Source organism: Agelaius tricolor, unplaced genomic scaffold, assembly GCF_023055355.1.
Source record: "Agelaius tricolor isolate 1412-34295 unplaced genomic scaffold, bAgeTri1.0.p SCAF_131, whole genome shotgun sequence".
Taxonomy (NCBI): Eukaryota; Metazoa; Chordata; class Aves; order Passeriformes; family Icteridae; genus Agelaius; species Agelaius tricolor.
In genome coordinates this window covers 16,022-37,155 of record NW_027269391.1, presented here as the reverse complement: position 1 = coordinate 37,155, position 21,134 = coordinate 16,022, and the positions used below count along the sequence as shown (strand labels likewise).

General features: G+C 56.4%; 1 protein-coding gene and 2 long non-coding RNA genes across 4 annotated transcripts in view; 1 reads left to right on the top strand and 2 right to left on the bottom strand.

Annotated features, from left to right (window-relative positions):
- LOC139586684 (chromodomain-helicase-DNA-binding protein 8-like) overlaps window positions 1–21,097 on the bottom strand; it is a 60,229-nt gene extending 39,132 nt beyond the window's left edge. The window contains exons 1-14 of the mRNA XM_071420268.1: window positions 20,020–21,097; window positions 18,447–18,806; window positions 16,756–17,138; window positions 14,922–15,054; window positions 13,649–13,861; window positions 10,028–10,096; window positions 9,810–9,865; window positions 8,694–8,811; window positions 7,628–7,711; window positions 6,045–6,182; window positions 4,742–4,863; window positions 3,587–3,830; window positions 2,589–2,765; window positions 626–769 (exon numbers count right to left, since the gene is read on the bottom strand). Coding sequence (XP_071276369.1) covers window positions 626–769; window positions 2,589–2,765; window positions 3,587–3,830; window positions 4,742–4,863; window positions 6,045–6,182; window positions 7,628–7,711; window positions 8,694–8,811; window positions 9,810–9,865; window positions 10,028–10,096; window positions 13,649–13,861; window positions 14,922–15,054; window positions 16,756–17,138; window positions 18,447–18,806; window positions 20,020–20,685 — 2,907 coding nt within the window. The 5' untranslated portion in view covers window positions 20,686–21,097. The remainder of the gene's footprint in view (window positions 1–625; window positions 770–2,588; window positions 2,766–3,586; window positions 3,831–4,741; window positions 4,864–6,044; window positions 6,183–7,627; window positions 7,712–8,693; window positions 8,812–9,809; window positions 9,866–10,027; window positions 10,097–13,648; window positions 13,862–14,921; window positions 15,055–16,755; window positions 17,139–18,446; window positions 18,807–20,019) is intronic.
- LOC139586687 (uncharacterized) lies at window positions 1,013–1,994 on the bottom strand. Its single transcript, XR_011677907.1, has 3 exons — window positions 1,910–1,994; window positions 1,770–1,864; window positions 1,013–1,075 (listed from the first exon to the last, which is right to left on the bottom strand). It is a non-coding gene; the product is annotated as an uncharacterized lncRNA (long non-coding RNA).
- LOC139586688 (uncharacterized) lies at window positions 11,459–13,472 on the top strand. 2 transcript variants are annotated; one of them, XR_011677908.1, is made up of 3 exons: window positions 11,459–11,521; window positions 12,706–12,756; window positions 13,439–13,472. It is a non-coding gene; the product is annotated as an uncharacterized lncRNA (long non-coding RNA). The 2 variants fall into 2 exon arrangements; XR_011677909.1 differs by having other exon boundaries at window positions 13,409–13,464.
- Window positions 21,098–21,134: the final 37 nt, after the last annotated feature.

The following is a 21,134-nucleotide window of genomic DNA, read 5'->3' as shown; positions in this document are numbered from 1 at the left end:
CAGGGTTACAGCCACACCTGTGACACCTGGGCGAGGTGCAGGAGGTGCCCAGAGGTGTCTACAGGGAGTTATGGCCATACCTGTGGCACCTGGGCGGGGTTACAGCCACACCTGTCACACCTGGGTGAGATGTGCCAGGTGCCCACAGGTGGCTATGGGGAGTTATGGCCACACCTGTTACACCTGAGTGATGCTATGGCTGCACCTGTGATACCTGGGCAAGGTTACAGCCACACCTGTTGTACCTAGGTATGGTTACAGCCACACCTGTGGCACCTGGGCAAGGTGTGCAAGGTGCCCACAGGTGGCTACGGGGAATTATGGCCGCACCTGTGGCACCTGGGCAAGGGTCAGGAAATCCATAACCTGCTCAGGTGTGCCCAGGTGAGCCCCAAACTCCTCTCCAAGCCCATTCAATGACCTCAAACCCCTCCCAACCCTCCCTACGTACACCCAGGTGTGTTCTGAGCATGCCCAGGTACACCCAGGTGTGACCAGGTGAGCCCCAAACTCCTCTCTAAGCCCATTCAATGACCTCAGACCCCTCCCAACCCTCCCCAGGTACACCCGGGTGTGTTCTGAGCGTGCTCAGGTGTCCCCAGGTGTGCCCAGGTGCGCCCCTCACCTGCTCCTCGGTCTTGAGGTCGCCGAAGTCCTTGAGGAACTCGGCCTCGGACGGGAACTGGGAGGGCTCCAGGAAGTGCAGGAGGCTGAAGAGCTCCTCGACCGTGTTCTGCAAAGGTGTCCCCGTCAGCAGCACCTTGTGCTCCTGCAGGTGAGACAGGTGAGACAGGTGAGGGAAAATAATGGGGATAACACAGGTAAAATGGGGTAAAAACTGGGACAGGTGGGGCTGGAGAGCTCCTCGACCGTGTTCTGCAAAGGTGTGCCCGTCAGCAGCACCTTGTGCTCCTAAAGGTGAGACAGGTGAGACAGGTGAGGGACAGGTGAGACAGGTGAGGGAAAATAATGGGTAAAACACAGGTAAAATGGGGTAAAAACTGGGACAGGTGAGGCTGGAGAGCTCCTGGACCGTGTTCTGCAAAGGTGTGCCCGTCAGCAACACCTTGTGCTCCTGCAGGTGAGACAGGTAAGGGACAGGTGAGAGACAGGTGAAACAGGTGAGGGAAAATAATGGGTAAAAAACTGGGACAGGTGAGAGACCTTGCAGTGACCCCAAACCCCACAGGTATCACCCCAAAGCCCTCAGGATGACCCTGAACCCCCTCAGGTGTGAGCTCAGGTGTGCCCAGGTAACTCAAAACCCCCCAAAATCCCCGTTTTTCCCCCATTTTTCCCCCATTTTTCACCCGATTTTCACCGGGTTTTTTCTGTCCCTCCCCTCCCAGGTGTGCCCAGGTGCGCTCCCAGGTGTGCCACTGACCAGGTCCATGTGCTTGAGGCTGTCCAGCAGCTTGCAGTGCCTGTTCTTGAGCCGGTGTGCGACCCCAAAATCCCCGTTTTTCACCCGATTTTCATCCCCTTTTTCCCCCATTTTTCACCCAATTTTCACCGGGTTTTTTTTGTGTTTCCCCTCCCAGGTGTGCCCAGGTGCGCTCCCAAGTGTGCCACTGACCAGGTCCATGTGTTTCAGGCTGCCCAGCAGCTTGCATTACCTGTTCTTGAGCCGCTGTGTGTGTGTGCCCAGGTGTGTGCCCAGGTAACTCAAAACCCCCTAAAATCCCCATTTTTCACCCGATTTTCACCGGGTTTTTTTTGTTTTTCCCCTCCCAGGTGTGCCCAGGTGTGTTCCCAGGTGTGCCACTGACCAGGTCCATGTGTTTCAGGCTGTCCAGCAGCTTGCAGTGCCGGTTCTTGAGCCGGTGTGTGACCCCAAAATCCCCGATTTTCACCCGTTTTTCCCCTGTTTTTCACCCCGTTTTTCACCCGTTTTCCCCCCGTTTTTCACCCGTTTTTCACCCATTTTTCACCGGGTTTTTTTTGTTTTTCCCCTCCCAGGTGTGCCCAGGTGCGCGCCCAGGTGTGCCACTGACCAGGTCCATGTGTTTGAGGCTGTCCAGCAGCTTGCAGTGCCGGTTCTTGAGCCGGTGTGTGACCCCAAAATCCCCGATTTTCACCCATTTTTCACCCGTTTTTCACCCATTTTTCACCCGATTTTCACCGGGTTTTTTTTGTTTTTCCCCTCCCAGGTGTGCCCAGGTGCGCTCCCAGGTGTGCCACTGACCAGGTCCATGTGTTTCAGGCTGTCCAGCAGCTTGCAGTGCCGGTTCTTGAGCCGGCGTGTGACCCCAAAATCCCCGATTTTCACCCGTTTTTCACCCGTTTTTTGCCCATTTTTCACCCGATTTTCACCGGGTTTTTTTTGCCCCTCCCCTCCCAGGTGTGCCCAGGTGCGTTCCCAGGTGTGCCACTGACCAGGTCCATGTGTTTGAGGCTGTCCAGCAGCTTGCATTACCTGTTCTTGAGCCGGTGTTTGTGTGCCCAGGTAACTCAAAACCCCCCAAAATCCCCGTTTTTCACTCAATTTTCACTCGTTTTTCACCCATTTTTCACCCGATTTTCACCGGGTTTTTTTTGTTTTTCCCCTCCCAGGTGTGCCCAGGTGCGCTCCCAGGTGTGCCACTGACCAGGTCCATGTGTTTGAGGCTGTCCAGCAGCTTGCAGTGGCGGTTCTTGAGCCGGTGCGCCTCGTCGATGACCACGCAGCGCCACTGGACCTCGCGCAGCTCGGGGCAGTCGGACAGGATCATCTCGAAGGTGGTGATGAGGGCGTCGAACTTGTACGCACCTGGGATCAGCCGGCCCTGCAGGTGACACAGGTGGGCACAGGTGAGGCACAGGTGAGTTACAGGTAACACAGGTGAGCTCACCTGGCTGCCATTTGAGGGGGTTTTGTGGGGCTGGATCACCTGCCAGGCTGGTGTGGTACACCATGGTGTGTGTACAGGTGTGTCACAGGTGTGTAACAGGTGAGGCACAGGTGAGTTACAGGTGAGCTCACCTGGCTGCCATTTGAGGGGGTTTTGTGGGGCTGGATCACCTGCCAGGTTGGTGTGGTACACCCTGATGTGTGCACAGGTGAGGCACAGGTGAGGCACAGGTGTGTTACAGGTGCGTTACAGGTGTGTGAGCTCACCTGGCGGCCATTTGAGGGGGTTTTGTGGGGCTGGATCACCTGCCGGGCTGTCATGGTGCACCATGGTGTGTGTACAGGTGAGCTACAGGTAACACAGGTGAGCTCACCTGGCGGCCATTTCAGGGGTTTTGTGGGGCTGGATCACCTGCCAGGTTGCTGTGGTACACCCTGATGTGTGTACAGGTGTGCACAGGCGAGTTACAGGTGTGTCACAGGTGTGTTACAGGTGAGCTACAGGTATGTGAGCTCACCTGGCTGCCGTTTGAGGGGGGTTTGTACTGCTGGCTCACCTGCCAGGCTGCACAGGTGTATTACAGACCCCATACAGGTGTGTTACAGGTGTTTTACCTGCCCAGGTGAGCTCACCTTGCCGTCCTTGCAGTACATCTCGTACTGCTGGATCACCTGCCAGCTGGCCAGGCTGTACAGGTGTGTCACAGGTGTGTCACAGACCCCATACAGGTGTGTTACCTGCCCAGGTGAGCTCACCTTGCCGTCCTTGCAGTACATCTCGTACTGCTGGATCATCTGCCGGCTGGCCAGGCTGCCGTGGTACACGATGGTGTTCAGGTGCGTCCAGGTGCCGAACTCGCGCTCCCAGTTGGCGATGGTGGAGAGCGGCGCGATCACCAGGTAGGGGCCGCGCACACCTGCGCCGTGCACCTCCTGCAGGAACGCGATCGACTGGATCGTCTTGCCCAGCCCCATCTCGTCCGCCAGGATGCAGTTCTGCCTGCGGGACAGGTGCGACAGGTGAGGCACACCTGGCACAGGTGAGGTACACCCGGGGGTACACCTGGGACAGGTGAGGTGCACCTGAGGGACAGGGGTTGGTCTTGCCCAGCCCCATCTCGTCCGCCAGGATGCAGTTCTGCCTGCGGGACAGGTGCAACACGTGAGGCACACCTGGCACAGGTGAGTGGGGTACACCTGAGGGACAGGTGAGGTACACCTGGGACAGGTGAGGTACACCCGGGGGACAGGTAAGGTACACCTGAGGTACGCCTGGGATGGGTAAGGTACACCTGGGATACACCTTGCACAGGTGAGGTACACATGGGATACACCTGGGATGGGTAAGGCACACCTGGGACAGGTGAGGTACACCTGGGGTACACCTAGGACAGGTGAGGCACACCTGGGGTACACCTGGCACAGGTAAAGGACACCTGGGGTACACCTGGCACAGGTAAGGTGCACCTGAGGGACAGGGGTTGGTCTTGACAGCAGTTCTGCCTGCGGGACAGGTGTGACAGGTGAGGCACACCTGGGACAGGTGAGATACACCTGGGGTACACCTGGGATGGGTAAGGTACACCTGGGATACGCCTGTCACAGGTAAGCTACACCTGGTACACACCTAGGTCAAGTTACAGACCAGGTGTTCTCACCTGTCCCAGGTGTGTTTACCTGTCCCAGGTGTTCCCCAGCTGTTTATCCATTCCCAGGTGTGTTTATCCATTCCCAGGTGTGTTTACCTGTCCCAGGTGAGCTCACCTGTTGTACCAGTTGAAGAGCAGCCAGTTCACGCCCTCCAGCTGGTATTCCCTGAGCCGGTACCCTCACCTGCCCCAGGTGTTCCCAGGTGTGTTTATCCATTCCCAGGTGTGTTTACCTGGCCCAGGTGTGCCCAGGTGAGCTCACCTGTTGTACCAGTTGAAGAGCAGCCAGTTCACGCCCTCCAGCTGGTATTCCCTGAGCTGGTTGTGGTTCTTGTACTCGTGCGACGCCTCCAGCTTCTTCCAGGCGCCGGCCTGGGGGCGGGGCTGCACAGGTGAGACACAGGTGAGCGACAGGTGAGATAAAACCAGAATAGCTCATACAGGTGAGACACAGGGGAGATAAAAACTGAACAGCTCATGCAGGTGAGACACAGGTGAGATAGAAATGGAACAGCTCATACAGGTGAGACACAGGTGAGACACAGGTGAGATAAAAACTGAACAGCTCACGCAGGTGAGACACAGGTGGGGCACAGGTGACACACAGATGAGAGAGAGGTGAGACACAGGTGAGATAAAACCAGAACAGCTCATACAGGTGGGATACAGGTGAGATAAAAAGGGAACAGCTCATACAGGTGAGTGACAGGTGGGACACAGGTGAGCGACAGGTGAGACAAAAACGGAACAGCTCACACAGGTGAGACACAGGTGAGCTAGCTCATACAGGTGAAACACGGGTGAGACACAGGTGACGTAAAAAGGGAACAGCTCACACAGGTGAGACACAGGTGAGGTACAGGTGAGCCAGGTGGGACAGGTGAGCTACAGGTGAGGTAACTCATACAGGTGAGACACAGGTGAGATAAAACTGGAATAGCTCATACAGGTGAGACACAGGTGAGGTACAGGTGAGACACAGGTGAGGGATAGGTAAGGTACAGGTGAGACACAGGTAAGGTACAACTAAAATACAGCGGGGATAAATCACACAGGTGAGACACAGGTAAGATACGAGATACAGGTGGGACAGAGCTGAGATACACAGGTAAAATACAGGTGAGACACAGGTGAGATACAGGTGAGACATTAAAGAGGTACAGGTGAGATACAGGTGAGACACAGGTGAGACACAGGTGGGACATGTGCAATACAGGTGAGACACAGGTGAGTGATAGGTGAGGCATTAAAGATACACAGGTGAGATACAGGTGAGACACAGGTGGGACATGTGCAATACAGGTGAGATACAGGTGAGACATTAAAGAGGCACAGGTGAGATACACGTGAGACACAGATAAGGTACAGGTAAGGTACAGGTGAGTGACAGGTAAAGGGTGAGAGACAGGTGAGACACAGGTGAGATGTGCAATACAGGTGAGATACAGGTGGGACATGTGCAATACAGATGAGATACAGGTGGGACAGGTGCAGATCTCACCTGCTGGGGGCGTGGCCTCACCTGCCGAGGGGCGTGGCCTCACCTGCGGGGGGCGTGGCCTCACCTGTCTCTTGAGCTCGGGGTGCCGCGCCTGGATCCGCTTGAACTCGGCCACCTTGGCCTCGTCCACGTCCTCCTGCAGCTCCCAGGTGCTGTCCTCGTATGGTAACGAGCACCACTTGACCAGGTAATACACCACGGGCTGGGGAGAGACACCTGGGCAGGTGAGCCACACCTGGGGACACCTGAACAGGTAACTGCCTGCCAGGTAACCCCTCCTGCAGCTCCCAGGTGCTGTCCTCGTATGGTAACGAGCACCACTTGACCAGGTAATACACCACAGGCTGGGGAGAGACACCTGGGCAGGTGAGTGACACCTGGGGACACCTGGGTACACCTGGGTACAGGTAACTGCCTGCCAGGTAACCCCTCCTGCAGCTCCCAGGTGCTGTCCTCATATGGTAACGAGCACCACTTGACCAGGTAATACACCACGGGCTGGGGAGAGACACCTGGGCAGGTGAGTGACACCTGGGGACACCTGGGTACAGGTGAGTGACACCTGGGTACAGGTGAGTGACACCTGGGTACACCTGGACACACCTGGGTACACCTGGGTACAGGTGAGTGACACCTGGGGACAGGTGAGTGACACCTGGGTACACCTGGGTACACCTGGGTACAGGTAACTGACCTCACACCTGACCAGGTAATACACCACGGGCTGGGGAGACACACCTGGGCAGGTGAGTGACACCTGGGTACACCTGGGTACACCTGGGTACAGGTGAGTGACACCTGGGTACACCTGGGTACACCTGGGTTCAGGTAACTGAAACCCAGACACACCTGGGTACACCTGGGTACACCTGGGTACACCTGGGTTCAGGTAACTGAAACCCAGACACACCTGGGTACAGGTAACTGACACCTGAGTACATCTGGGTACACCTGGGTACACCTGGACAGGTGAGTGACACCTGGGTACAGGTAACTGACAGGTAACTGACACCTGACTATGCCTGGGTACACCTGGGTACACCTGGACAGGTGAGTGACACCTGGGTACAGGTAACTGACAGGTAACTGACACCTGACTATGCCTGGGTACACCTGGGTACACCTGGATACACCTGGATACACCTGGGTACAGGGAACTGCCAGGTAAAACACCTGGATACACCTGAGTACAGGTAACTGACACCTGGATACACCTGGATACACCCAGACACACCTGGGTACACCTGGGTACACCTGGATACACCTGGGTACACCTGGATACAGGGAACTGCCAGGTCACCCATTTTTTCCCCCATTTTTGGCTTCTACCACCCAAAATCCCCATTTTTCCCCCCATTTTGGTTCCCACCCCCAAAATCCCCGTTTTCTGCCCCATTTTGGTCCCCAGCCCCAAAATCCCCATTTTTTCCCCAGTTTCAGTTCCCACCCCCAAAATCCCCGTTTTTTTCCCCATTTTGGTTCCCACTCCCAAAATCCCCATTTTTTCCCCCAATGTTTGGTCCCCAGCCCCGAAATCCCCGTTTTTTCCCCCATTTTTTGTCCCCACTCCCAAAATCCCCGTTTTTTCCCCCATTTTTTGTCCCCAGCCCCAAAATCCCCGTTTTTTGCCCCGTTCTGGGCGCTGACCTCGCCGTTGTCCTTGTCCACGCTGTGGGACTCGTCCAGGATCCGATCGACCTCCACGTAGTCGGGGTTGAAGGGCTCCTCGTCCTGCCCAGAAACCCCAAAATCCTCGGGTTTGACCCCAAATCCTCATTTGCCCTCAATCCTCTGCTGTGCCCCCCAAAAATCCCCATTTTTTCCCCACAAAATTCCCAATTTTTCCCCAAAAAAATCCCCAATTTTTCCCCCAAAAATCGACAATTTTCCCCACCAAAAATTCCCAATTTTGCTCCAAAAATCCCCAATTCTTCCCCATCAAAAATCCCCAATTTTTTCCCCCAAAAGTCCCAATTTTCCCCACCAAAAATTCCCAATTCTTCCCCAAAACATCCCCAATTCTTTCCCCTCAAATTCCCCAATTTTCCCCACCAAAAATCCCCAATTTTTTCCCTAAAAATCTCCAATTCTTCCCCCTCAAATTCTCCAAATTCTTCCCCCTCAAATTCTCCAAATTCTTCCCCCCAAATTCTCCAAATTCTTCCCCCCAAAAATCCCCAATATTTTCCTCAAAAATCCCCAATTTTTTCTTCCCAAAAGTCCCCATTTTTTTCCCCCAAAACCCCGGATTTTTCCCCCAAAAAAATCCCCAATTTTTCCCCCTCAAAAAACCCCAATTCTTCCCCCCCAAAAAACCCCAATTTTTCCCCTAAAACCCCGGATTTTTTCCCCAAAACCCCAATTTTTCCCCCAAAATAAAAACCCCAGATTTTTCCCTCTAAAAAAACCCCAATTTTCCCCCTAAAACCCTGGATTTTTCCCCCTAAAAAAACCCCAATTTTCCCCCTAAAAAAACCCATTTTTTCCCCCCAAAAAAACCCTATTTTCCCCAAAAAAAATCCCCAATTTTTCCCCAAAAAACCCCAATTTTTCCCCCAAAATAAAAACCCCAATTTTCCCCCAAAAAAACCCCAATTTTTCCCCCAAAAAATCTCCAATTTTTCCCCCTAAAACCCCAATTTTTCCCTAAAAAACCCCAATTTTTCCCCTAAAACCCTGTTTTTTCCCAAAAGGGCAGGAACTGGCCCCAAACCTCGTGGAAGAAATGCCGCATTTGGTTCATTTTGGTCTTGAAGCGTTTCAGTTTCTGGTGGATCCGTTTGTCCTTCTCCAGCTGCGCGATCGTCGCCCACTCGCAGTGCAGGTACGAGCTGGGGGCGGGGCCAGGGGTCAAGGACACGCCCCCAGCACGGGGCAGCCAATCAGAAACAGCCACCCCAAAACCGGGTGAAAATGAGCCCAAAAACGACCCCAAAATGGCCCAAAATCGCCTCAAAATGAGCAAAAATGACCCCAAAATGGGCCCAAACAAATGATCCTGGAATGCCCCAAAACCACCCCAGAACAACCCCAAAATCAGCAAAAACGACCCCAAAAACGACCCCAGAATGGCCCTGCCCAGCTGTGCCCAATCACAGTGCAGGTACGAGCTGGGGGCGGGGCCACGGGTCGCGGACACGCCCCCGGCACGGGGAGGCCAATCAGAAACAGCCACCCCAAAACTGGGTGAAAATGAGCCCAAAATGGCCCAAAATGGCCCAAAATGGCCCCGCCTCAGCTGTGCCCAATCACAGTGCAGGTACGAGCTGGGGGCGGGGCCAGGGGTCAAGGACACGCCCCCGGCACGGGGCAGCCAATCAGAAACAGCCACCCGAAAACTGGGTGAAAATGAGCCCAAAATGGCCCAAAATGGCCCCGCCCCAGCTGCGCCACCGTCGCCCAATCACAGCCCAGGTAGGAGCTGGGGGCGGGGCCAGGTGAGGGCCACAAAGTGACCACGAGTGACCACAAAGTGACCATAACTGACCACAACTGACCCAAAATTACCCCAAACTGACCCCAACTGACCATGAGTGACCCCAAACTGACCAAGAGTGACCCCAATGACCGCGAGTGCCCATGAGTGACCACGAGTGACCCTAAACCGACCCCAAACCGACCCCAACTGACCATGAGTGACCCCAAACTGACCATAACTGACCACAACCAACCCCAACTGACCCAAAATTACCCCAAACCGACCCCAACTGACCGCGAGTGCCCGCGAGTGACCCCAAACTGACCCAAACTGACCATAACTGACCACAACCGACCCCAATGACCGCGAGTGACCGCGAGTGACCCCGAGTGACCGCGAGTGACCACTCACTAGTTCTTGTACTTGACGAAGAACTCCTCGGCCTCCACCAACTGTCCTGAGGGCAGCTGAGCGTGAGGAAGGTGAAGATGACCACGGTGAGGAAGGCCAGGAGGTCACCCCCGCCCCCCTCAGGCCACGGCGGTGACCGCACTGACCACACTGACCACACTGACCACACTGACCACACTGACCACACTGACCGCAGTGACCGCACTGACCGCACTGACCTCCTTCTTGACCACGCGCATGGACAGCACCTTGTCCACGATGGCCGCGTCCTCCTCGCTCGGGTTCTCCTGGGGGGACACAGCACGAGGAGGAGGAGGAGGAGGTGAGGAAGGTCAGGGGGTGGGGATGAAGGACACGGGGGTGGAGGAGGTGAGGAGGAGGAGGTGAGGAAGGTCACGGGGTGGGGATGAAGGTCATGGGGGTGGAGCAGGTGAGGAGGAGGAGGAGGAGGAGCAGGAGGAGGAAGATGAAGGTGGTGGAGAAGGTGAGGAGGAAGAGGAGGGTGAGGAGGAGGAGGAAGGTGAGGAAGGTCACGGGGTGGGGATGAAGGTCATGGGGATGAAGATCACAAAGATGAAAAAAATGAGGAGGAAGATGAAGGTGGTGGAGAAGGTCGTGGGATGGGGATGAAGGTCACAAAGATGGAGAAGGTGACCAAGATGATGAAGGTGAGGAGGATGATGAAGGTGGCGGAGAAGGTCACGGGATGGGGATGAAGGTCATGGGGATGGAGAAAGTGAGGAGGAAGATGAAGGTGGTGGAGAAGATGAGGAAGGTCACGGGGATGGAGCAGGTGAGGAGATGAAGAAGGTGAGGAGGAAGGTGAGGGTGAGGAAGGTCACGGGATGGGGATGAAGGTCATGGGGATGGAGGAGGTGATGAAGATGATGAAGGTGAGGAGGAAGATGAGGAGATGAAGGTCACAAGGATGGAGAAGGTGACCAAGATGATGAAGGTGGTGGAGAAGGTGAGGAGATGATGAAGGTGAGGAGGAAGATGAAGGTGAAGAAGGTCGTGGGATGGGGATGAAGGTCACAGAGATGAAGAAGGTGATGAAGATGATAAAGGTGAGGAGGAAGATGAAGGTGGAGGAGAAGGTCATGGGATGGGGATGAAGGTCACAGAGATGAAGAAGGTGATGAAGATGATAAAGGTGAGGAGGAAGATGAAGGTGGAGGAGACGATCACAGGATGGGGATGAAGGTCACAGAGATGAAGGAGATGATGATGGACACAACAAATATGGAGACAAGGGGGGTGAACAAGGTGAGGAAGATGACGAAGGTGAAGATGATGAAGATGATGAAGATGAAAGTGAGGAAGATGATGATGATGAAGATGAGAAAGGTGATGATGAAGAGGAAGGCGAGGAAGGGCACCCACCACGAAGAACCGCATGGAGAAAAGGAAGATGGTGATGGAGAACACGAACACCATGAAGATGAACATGGAAGATGGTGAATATGACGAAGGTGAGGATGAAGAAGGTGAGGATGATAAAGATGATGAAGGTGATGAGGATGATGAAGGTGAGAATGAGGAAGGGCACGCACCACGAAGAACCAAACGCACGGGGAAGAGGAAGATGATGATGGAGAACATGAACATGATGGAGATGAACGAGATGGAAGATGACAAAGATGACAACAGGGATGAGGAAGATGAGGAAGATGAGGAAGATGAAGATGAAGGTGAGGATGATGAAGATGAAGGTGAGGAAGGGCACTCACCACGAAGAACCGCATGGAGAAGAGGAAGATGGTGATGGAGAACACGAACATCATGGAGGTGAACGAGATGGAAGATGACAAAGATGACGATAGGGATGACGAAGGTGAGGATGATGAGGAAGATGAAGATGAAGGTGAGGATGACGAAGGTGAGGATGAGGAAGGGCACTCACCACGAAGAACCGCATGGAAGATGATGATGGAGAACATGAACATCATAGAGATGAACATGGAAGATGACGAAGATAACGAATGTGATAACGATGATGAGGAAGATGAGGAAGATGAAGATGAAGGTGAGGATGATGAAGATGATGAGGATGAGGGTGAGGAAGGGCACTCACCACGAAGAACCGCATGGAGAGGAGGAAGATGATGATGGAGAACATGAACATCATGAAGGTGAACGAGATGGAAGATGACAAAGATGACAACAGGGATGACGAAGGTAAGGATGATGAAGGTGATGATGATGAAGGTGAGGGTGAGGATGATGATGAAGGTGAAGGCGAGGAAGGGCATGCACCATGAAGAACCGCATGGAGAAGAGGAAGATGACAAAGATGGAGAAGACAAAGAACGCGATGAAGAACGCGAAGAGGATGAAGATAACGAATACGATGAGGAAGACGAAGATGAGGATGATGAAGATGATGAAGATGAAGGTGAGGAAGATGAGGATGACGAAGATGAGAATGAGGAAGGGCACTCACCACGAAGAACCGCATGGAAGATGATGATGGAGAACATGAACATCATAGAGATGAACATGGAAGATGGTGAAGATGACGATAGGGATGACGAAGGTGAGGAAGATGAGGAAGATGAAGGTGAAGACGATGAAGATGAAGGTGAGGATGACGAAGGTGAGGGTGAGGAAGGGCACTCACCACGAAGAACCGCATGGAAGATGATGATGGAGAACATGAACATCATGGAGGTGAACGAGATGGAAGATGACAAAGATGACGATAGGGATGACGAAGGTGAGGAAGATGAGGAGGATGAAGATGAAGGTGAGGATGACGAAGATGAAGGTGAGGAAGGGCACTCACCACGAAGAACCGCATGGAAGATGATGATGGAGAACATGAACACCATGAAGATGAACAAGATAGAAGATGACAAAGATGATGAAGATAACGAATATGATGAGGAAGATGAAGGTGAGGATGATGAAGATGATGAAGATGAAGGTGAGGATGATGAAGATGAAGGTGAGGAAGGGCACTCACCACGAAGAACCGCATGGAAGATGATGATGGAGAACATGAACACCATGAAGATGAACGAGATGGAACATGACAAAGATGACGACAGGGATGACGAAGGTAAGGATGATGAAGGTGATGATGATGAAGGTGAGGGTGAGGATGATGATGAAGGTGAAGGCGAGGAAGGGCACGCACCATGAAGAACCGCATGGAGAAGAGGAAGATGACAAAGATGGAGAAGACAAAGAACGCGATGAAGAACGCGAAGAGGATGAAGATAACGAATACGATGAGGAAGACGAAGATGAGGATGATGAAGATGATGAAGATGAAGGTGAGGAAGATGAGGATGACGAAGATGAGAATGAGGAAGGGCACTCACCACGAAGAACCGCATGGAAGATGATGATGGAGAACATGAACATCATAGAGATGAACATGGAAGATGGTGAAGATGACGATAGGGATGACGAAGGTGAGGAAGATGAGGAAGATGAAGGTGAAGACGATGAAGATGAAGGTGAGGATGACGAAGGTGAGGGTGAGGAAGGGCACTCACCACGAAGAACCGCATGGAAGATGATGATGGAGAACATGAACATCATGGAGGTGAACGAGATGGAAGATGACAAAGATGACGATAGGGATGACGAAGGTGAGGAAGATGAGGAGGATGAAGATGAAGGTGAGGATGATGAAGATGAAGGTGAGGAAGGGCACTCACCACGAAGAACCGCATGGAAGATGATGATGGAGAACATGAACATCATAGAGATGAACATGGAAGATGACGAAGATAACGAATGTGATAACGATAATGAGGAAGATGAGGAGGATGAAGATGAAGGTGAGGATGATGAAGATGATGAGGATGAGTGTGAGGAAGGGCACTCACCACGAAGAACTGCATGGAGGGCAGCGCCGCGTCCCCGCCCTCGCCCTCCGTGGCCGGCGCGGGCGGCGCCGGGGGCGGCTCCTGGTCAGCGTCCGGCCGCGCCTGCGGCCCCGTCACGTCCAGCTCCTCGTCCAGATCCTCGTCGTCCGTCAGCTTGATGTCCAGGTCCTCCGTGTACTTCTTGCGCTTCACCTGCCGGTTGGAACGGCGCTTCTGCAGGTGAGGGACACACAGGTGAGATACAGACAGGTGAGAGATGGACAGGTGAGATATGGACACACAGACACAGGTGGGACACGGTTTGGTGATGTCCAGGTCCTCCGTGTACTTCTTGCGCTTCACCTGCCGGTTGGAACGGCGCTTCTGCAGGTGAGGGACACACAGGTGAGATACAGACAGGTGAGAGATGGACAGATGGACAGATGGACACACAGACACAGGTGGGACACACAGACACAGGTGGGACACGGTTTGGTGATGTCCAGGTCCTCCGTGCACTTCTTGCGCTTCACCTGCCGGTTGGAACGGCGCGTTTGGGAGGACAGGTGGGACATGGCCAGGTGAGACATGGCCAGGTGAGATGGGGACAGGTGGGACACACACACAGGTGGGACACAGCCATGTGAGACAGGTGAGACAGGTGGGACAGACACAGGTGGGACACACGCAGAGCCACGCCTACCTCAGGTGAGACATGTGCAGGTGGGACACGCCCAGCTGAGACACACCCACCTAGGTGACCTCATCTACCTCAGGTGACCACACCTGGCCCAGGTGACCTCACACACCCGAGTGACCACACCCATCCATGTGACCACACCCATCCAGGTGGCCCCACCCATCCAGATGACCACACCCATCCAGGTGACCACACCCATCCAAGTGACCACACCCATCCAGGTGACCACAGCCATCCAGGTGACCACACCCATCCAGGTGACCACACCCACCCAGGTGACAACACCCATCCAAGTGACCACATCCATCCAGGTGGCCCCACCCATCCAGATGACCACACCCATCCAGGTGACCCCACATATTCAAGTGACCACACCCATCCAGGTGACCACACCCATCCAGGTGACCCCACATATTCAAGTGACCACACCCATCCAAGTGACCACACCCACCCAGGTGACAACACCCATCCAGGTGACCACACCCACCCAGGTGACAACACCCATCCAAGTGACCACATCCATCCAGGTGGCCCCACCCACCCAAGTGACCACACCCACCCCGGTGGCCCCGCCCCCTCCCAGGTGTGCCTCACCTGGACTCCTCCCCCGGCTCCTCCCCCCCCGTCGTCCTCCTGGCGCGGGGACGGCGCCGGCAGCGCCTCCGAGTCCGAGTTGTCCGAGCTGGCGTTGCGCTTGCGCTTCTTGCTGACCACCGGCGTGATGGTGCTGCGGACACAGTGACCACTGAGTGACCGCTGAGTGACCACTGACCGCTGAGTGACCACTGAGTGACCACTGACCGCTGAGTGACCACTGAGTGACCACTGACCACTGAGTGACCACCCCCAGCCCCTCCCAGGCCCAGCTGGCGTTGCGCTTGCGCTTCTTGCTGACCACCGGCGTGATGGTGCTGCGGACACAGTGACCGACGAGTGACCACTGAGTGACCGCTGAGTGACCACTGAGTGACTGCTGGCCACTACCAAAAAAATCCCCAAGAAAATGCCCCCAAAAAGCCCTAAAATGGCCCAAAATGACCCTGAGTGACCAACTGACCACTGAGTGACCACTGAGTGACCACCGACCACTGAGTGACCACTGAGTGACCAGTAAGTGACCACACTGACAGACTGACCAGTGACCACACTGACCAACTGACCACACTGACCAGTGACCGCACTGACCGCTGCCATCACCATGGTCACAGTGACCGACTGACCACACCATGATGACCACCAACCCTTGATGACCACCAACAACCACCAATCCTTGATGACCACCAACCCCATGATGACCACCAAAGTTTGATGACCACCAACCCCTTGATGACCACCAACCCCTTGATGACCACCAACGACCATCAACCCTTGATGACCACCAACACCATGATGACCAACCCCTTGATGACCACAAAAGTTTGATGACCTCCAAACCCATGATGACCACCAACCCTTGATGACCACCAATAACCAGCAAGGTTTGATGACCACCAACCCCTTGATGACCACCAATGACCACCAGGGTTTGATGACCACCAACACCATAATGACCACCAACACCACAATGACCACCAACTCCTGATGACCACCAACCCCTTGATGACCACCAATGACCCCCAACCCTTGATGACCACCAACCCTTGATGACCATCAATGACCACCAAAGTTTGATGACCACCAACCTTTGATGACCACCAACCCCGATGACACCAACACCATAATGACCACCAACACCACAATGACCCCCAACACCACGATGACCACCAACCTCAGATGACCCCCAACCCTTGATGACCACCAACCTTGGATGACCCCCAACCCCACAATGACCACCAACCCCATGATGACCCCCAACCTCAGATGACCACCAACTCCACGATGACCACCAACCCCATGATGACCACCAACACCACAATGACCACCAATGACCACCAACCTCGGATGACCACCAGCCCTTGATGACCACCAATGACCACCAACCCCACGATGACAATCAATGACCCCCAACCCTTGATGACCACCAACCCCTGATGACCACCAATGACCCCCAACCCTTGATGACCACCAACACCACAATGACCCCCAACCCTTGATGACCACCAATGACCACCAACCCTTGATGACCACCAATGACCATCAACCTGACGATGACCACCGATGACCACCAACCTCGGATGACCCCCACCCCTTGACGACCACCAGAATTTGATGACCCCCAACCCCATGATGACCACCAAAGACCACCAAGGTTTGATGACCACCAAGACCGTGATGACCCCCAACGTCACAATGACCACCAACCCCATGATGACCCCCAACCTCAGATGACCACCAACGACCCCCAAGCCCATGATGACCACCAATGACCCCCAATGACCCCCAACCCCTGATGACCACCAGCCCCGCCCCAGCCCCGCCCCATTCTCACCTGGCCTTGCCCCTGGCTTTGCTCTTGCCCTGCCCCTTGCCCCGGCGCGGCCGCTCCTCCTTGGCCGTGGCCGTGGCCCTGTCCTTGCGCCGGCGCTTGCGGTCACTCTCGTCCTCGGGCCGGACGCTGGGCAGCTCGTCCTCGTTGAGCACGCGGGGGATGTTCTGCTCGCCGCGGGCGCGGGCGCGGGCGATGGCCTCGGCCACGATGCGGTTCGCCTTCTCCTGCTTCTTCTGGTGCTCCAGCTTGCGGCTCTCGTCCGAGCAGCCGCCCCCGCGTGGCACCGACGGCGCCGCCGCTGTGGTCAGCGCGGTCATCTCCGAGCCACTCAGCACCTTGACCACCGAGAGGCCGGCGGAGGGCGCGCCCGAGGAGGAGCCGGCCTGGGACAGGGGGACAGGAGGGGTCGGTGGTCAGCGGGGGCGTGGGCGGGTGGGGGTCAGTGAGTGGTGACCACCACACTGAGATTGTGGTCAGCCAGGCCATGGTTGGGTGGTGGTCAGCGGGGGCGTGGGCGGGTGGGGGTCAGTGAGGACGTGGAGTGGTGACCACGGTGTTGAGATTGTGGTCAGTGAGGGCGTGGTCAAGTGGTGGTCAGTGAGGATGTGGAGTGGTGACCACTGTGTTGAGACTGTGGTCAGTGAGGACATGGAGTGGTGGTGGTCAGTGAGGATGTGGAGTGGTGGTGGTCAGGGAGGGCGTGGGCGGGTGGTGGTCAGTGAGGATGTGGAAGAGTGACCACCACGTTGAGGTTGTGGTCAGTGAGGATATGGATGAGTGACCACCACGTTGAGATTGTGGTCAGTGAGGAGATGGAGTGGTGACCACCACACTGACATCATGACCAACAAGGCCATGGTCAAGTGGTGGTCAGTGGGGGCGTGGGCAGGTGGTGGTCAGTGAGGATGTGGAGGAGTGACCACCACATTGAGATCATGACCAACAAGGCCGTGGTCAAGTAATGGTCAGCCAGGCCATGGTTGGGTGGTGGTCAGTGAGTGGTGACCACCATGTTGAGATCATGACCAACAAGGCCGTGGTTGGGTGGTGGTCACTGAGGATGTGGAGGAGTGACCACCACGTTGAGATTGTGGTCAGTGGGGGCGTGGTCAAGTGATGGTCAGTGAGGATGTGGAGGACTGACCACCGTGTTGAGATTGTGGTCAGCCAGGCCGTGGTTGGGTGGTGGTCAGTGAGAGTGTGGGCGGGTGGTGGTCAGTGAGGACGTGGAGTGGTGACCACCATGTTGAGATGGTGACCAACAAGGCCATGGTCGGGTGGTGGTCAGTGAAGGCGTGGTTGGGTGGTGGTCACTCCCACCCCCACTGACCACTCCCATCACACTGACCACTCCCACCCCCACTGACCACTCCCATCACACTGACCACACCCACCCCAAACTGACCACTCCCACCCCAAACTGACCACTCCCATCACACTGACCACTCCCACCCCAAACTGACCACTCCCATCACACTGACCACTCCCACCCCCACTGACCACTCCCACTCCAAACTGACCACTCCCACCCCAAACTGACCACTCCCACCCCAAACTGACCACTCCCATCACACTGACCACTCCCACCCCAAACTGACCACTCCCACCCCACTGACCACACCCACCCCACAGACCACTCCCACCCCAAACTGACCACGCCCACCCCACATTGACCACGCCCCGTGGCTCACCTGCGGCTGCAGCACCACCTTGAGCGGCACCGTCAGCCTCTGCCCGGCCCCGCCCACCACCTGCGGCACCTGGGCCACGCCCACGGGCCCCGCCCCCGGCGCCTGCTGGATCAGCTGGATCTTCTGTCCGGCCGCCTGTCCGGCCGCGGCCGGGGGCTGCACCTGCAGCTGGATGGTCACCACCTTGGCCGGAGCGCCGGGGGGCGTGGCCTTGGCCGCCGCGCCGGGGGGCGTGGCCGCGGCCCCGCCCTGCAGGAGGAGCTTGCCGGGCAGGGTGCCCAGGACGACGTGGCGCTGGCCAGGTGGGGCACCTGGGGCAGGTGTCTGCTGCAGCACCAGCGTGATGCGCTTGGACTCGCCCTGCGGACGGACAGACAGACAGCGGTCAGTGTGAGGGGTCAGGGGTCAGTGGTCAGTCAATGGTCAGTGTCAATGGTCAGTCAATGGTCAGTGTGGCGCTGGCCAGGTGGGGCACCTGGGGCAGGTGTCTGCTGCAGCACCAGCGTGATGCGCTTGGACTCGCCCTGCGGACGGACAGACGGACAGGGGTCAGGGGTCAGTGGGAGGGGCCAGTGGTCACTCAGGGGTCAGTGGTCAGTGTGGGGATGGACAAATGTCCGACCCCTGCAGGACCAGCGTGATGCGCTTGGACTCGCCCTGCAGACACACGGACACACAGACACCAGTCAGTGTGAGGGGTCAGTGGTCAGTGTGGGGATGGACAGAGGTCAGTGGTCAGTCAGGGACCAGTGCTCAGTGTGAGTGGTCAGTGTGGGGATGGACACTGGGATAGCGGTCAGTGGTCAGTCAGGGATCAGTGGTCAGCCACTGGTCACTCAAGGGTCAGTGGTCACTCAGGGGTCAGTGGTGACTCAGGGGTCAGTGCAGGGATGGACAGAGCTCAGTGGTCAGTCAGAGCTCAGTGGTCAGTCAGAGATCACTCAAGGGTCAGTGGTCAGTCACTGGTCAGTGGTCACTCAGGGGTCAGTGGTCAGTCACTGGTCAGTGGTCACTCAGGGGTCACTCAGGGGTCAGTGGTCAGTCAGTGGTCACTCAGAGATCACTCAGGAGTCAGTGTGAGTGGTCAGTGTGGGGATGGACAGAGGTCGGTGGTCACTCAGGGGTCAGTCAGGGATGGACAGGGGTCAGTAGCGACTCAGGGGTCAGTGGTCACTCACTGGTCACTCAGGGGTCAGTGGTCAGTGTGGGGATGGGCAGAGGTCAGTGGTCACTCAGGGGTCAGTGGTCAGCGCAGGGGGCACTGGTCAGTGACGATGGACATTGGGGTGGGACCCCACAGCTCCGCTGGACATTGTTAAACCACACCTGGCCACGCCCAAACCCCACCCAGCCCCTCCCAATCCCCACCTGGCCACACCCACACTCACCTGGCCCCTCCCAAACCCCCTCAGACCCCACCTGGCCACACCCAAACCTCACCTGACCCCACCTGGCCACACCCACACCTCACCTGACCCCACCTGGCCACACCCAAATCCCCCTCAGACCCCACCTGGCCACACCCAAGCCCCACCTGTCCCCCCCCAGCCCCACCCATCCCCCGTGCTCTCACCTGGGCGGGCCCCAGGCTCAGTCCGGGTTTCAGGGCGGGGCTCCCAGGTGCGCCCGGCCCCGCCCCCGCCGTGGCCTTCAGGGGCTGCAGCAGCAGCTGCTTCACCTGCCTGGCCCCGCCCCCTGCCGCCGAGGCCACGCCCCCCGCCGCTGCCGCCGAGGAGGCCACGCCCCCTGCCGCTGCTGCCGAGGAGGCCACGCCCCCCGCGCGGATGGTGGGCGGGGCCAGCACCTTGGCCAAGGTGACTTTGCCGCCGTTGGGCGTGGCCGGGGCGGGGCCTCCTCCCGGTGGGGGCGGGGCTTTGAGGATGACGATTTTGGGGGGAGGAGGAGGGGGAGGGGGGGGTCCCGAGGGGGCGGGGGCAGGGGCGGAGACCCCCATGAAGGGATTTCCCTGGCTCAGCACTTCCGCTTCCGGTTGTGGGAGGGGCGGGGCGGGGTTTGGGGGCGGGTCCGGGGGGTTTTGGGGGGTCTGGGGGGGGTCCAGGGCCCCCGAGAGCCCCAAAGCCTCGGCCAGGGGGTCGGTGGGGGGAGGGGTGGGCGCGGGGGGCGGGGCCGAGGAGGAGGGGGGAGGGGCAGGGGGCGGGGCCACCAGGTCCTCGGGGGGGAGGGGGTCCAGGCCGAACAGGTTGGGGTCGTCAAAAAGGTCCATGATGGGGTCGGCCATGTTGGGGGGAGGGGAGGGACCCCCGAAATTGGGGATTGGGGGGGTTGAATGCGAGAATCAAAAATTTGGGGGTTCTGACCCCAAAAAATGGGGATTGGAGGGGGAAATGGGGATTGAGGGGGCTGTGACCCCAAAAAATGGGGATTTAGGGGGTTCTGACCCAAAAAATGAAGATTTGAGTGGTTCTGACCCCAAAAAATGGGGATTTGAGGGGATTTTGGCCCAAAAAAATGGGGATTTGAGGGGGTTGTGATGGGGATTTGAGGGGAAAATGGGGATTTGAGGGGTTGTAACCCAAAAAAAAATGGGGATTTGAGGGGGAAATGGGGATTTGAGGGGGTTCTGACCCCAAAAAATGGGAATTTAGGGGATTCTGACCCAAAAAAAATGGGGATTTAGGGGGAAATGGGGATTTGAGGGGGTTGTGACCCCAAAAAATGGGGATTTAT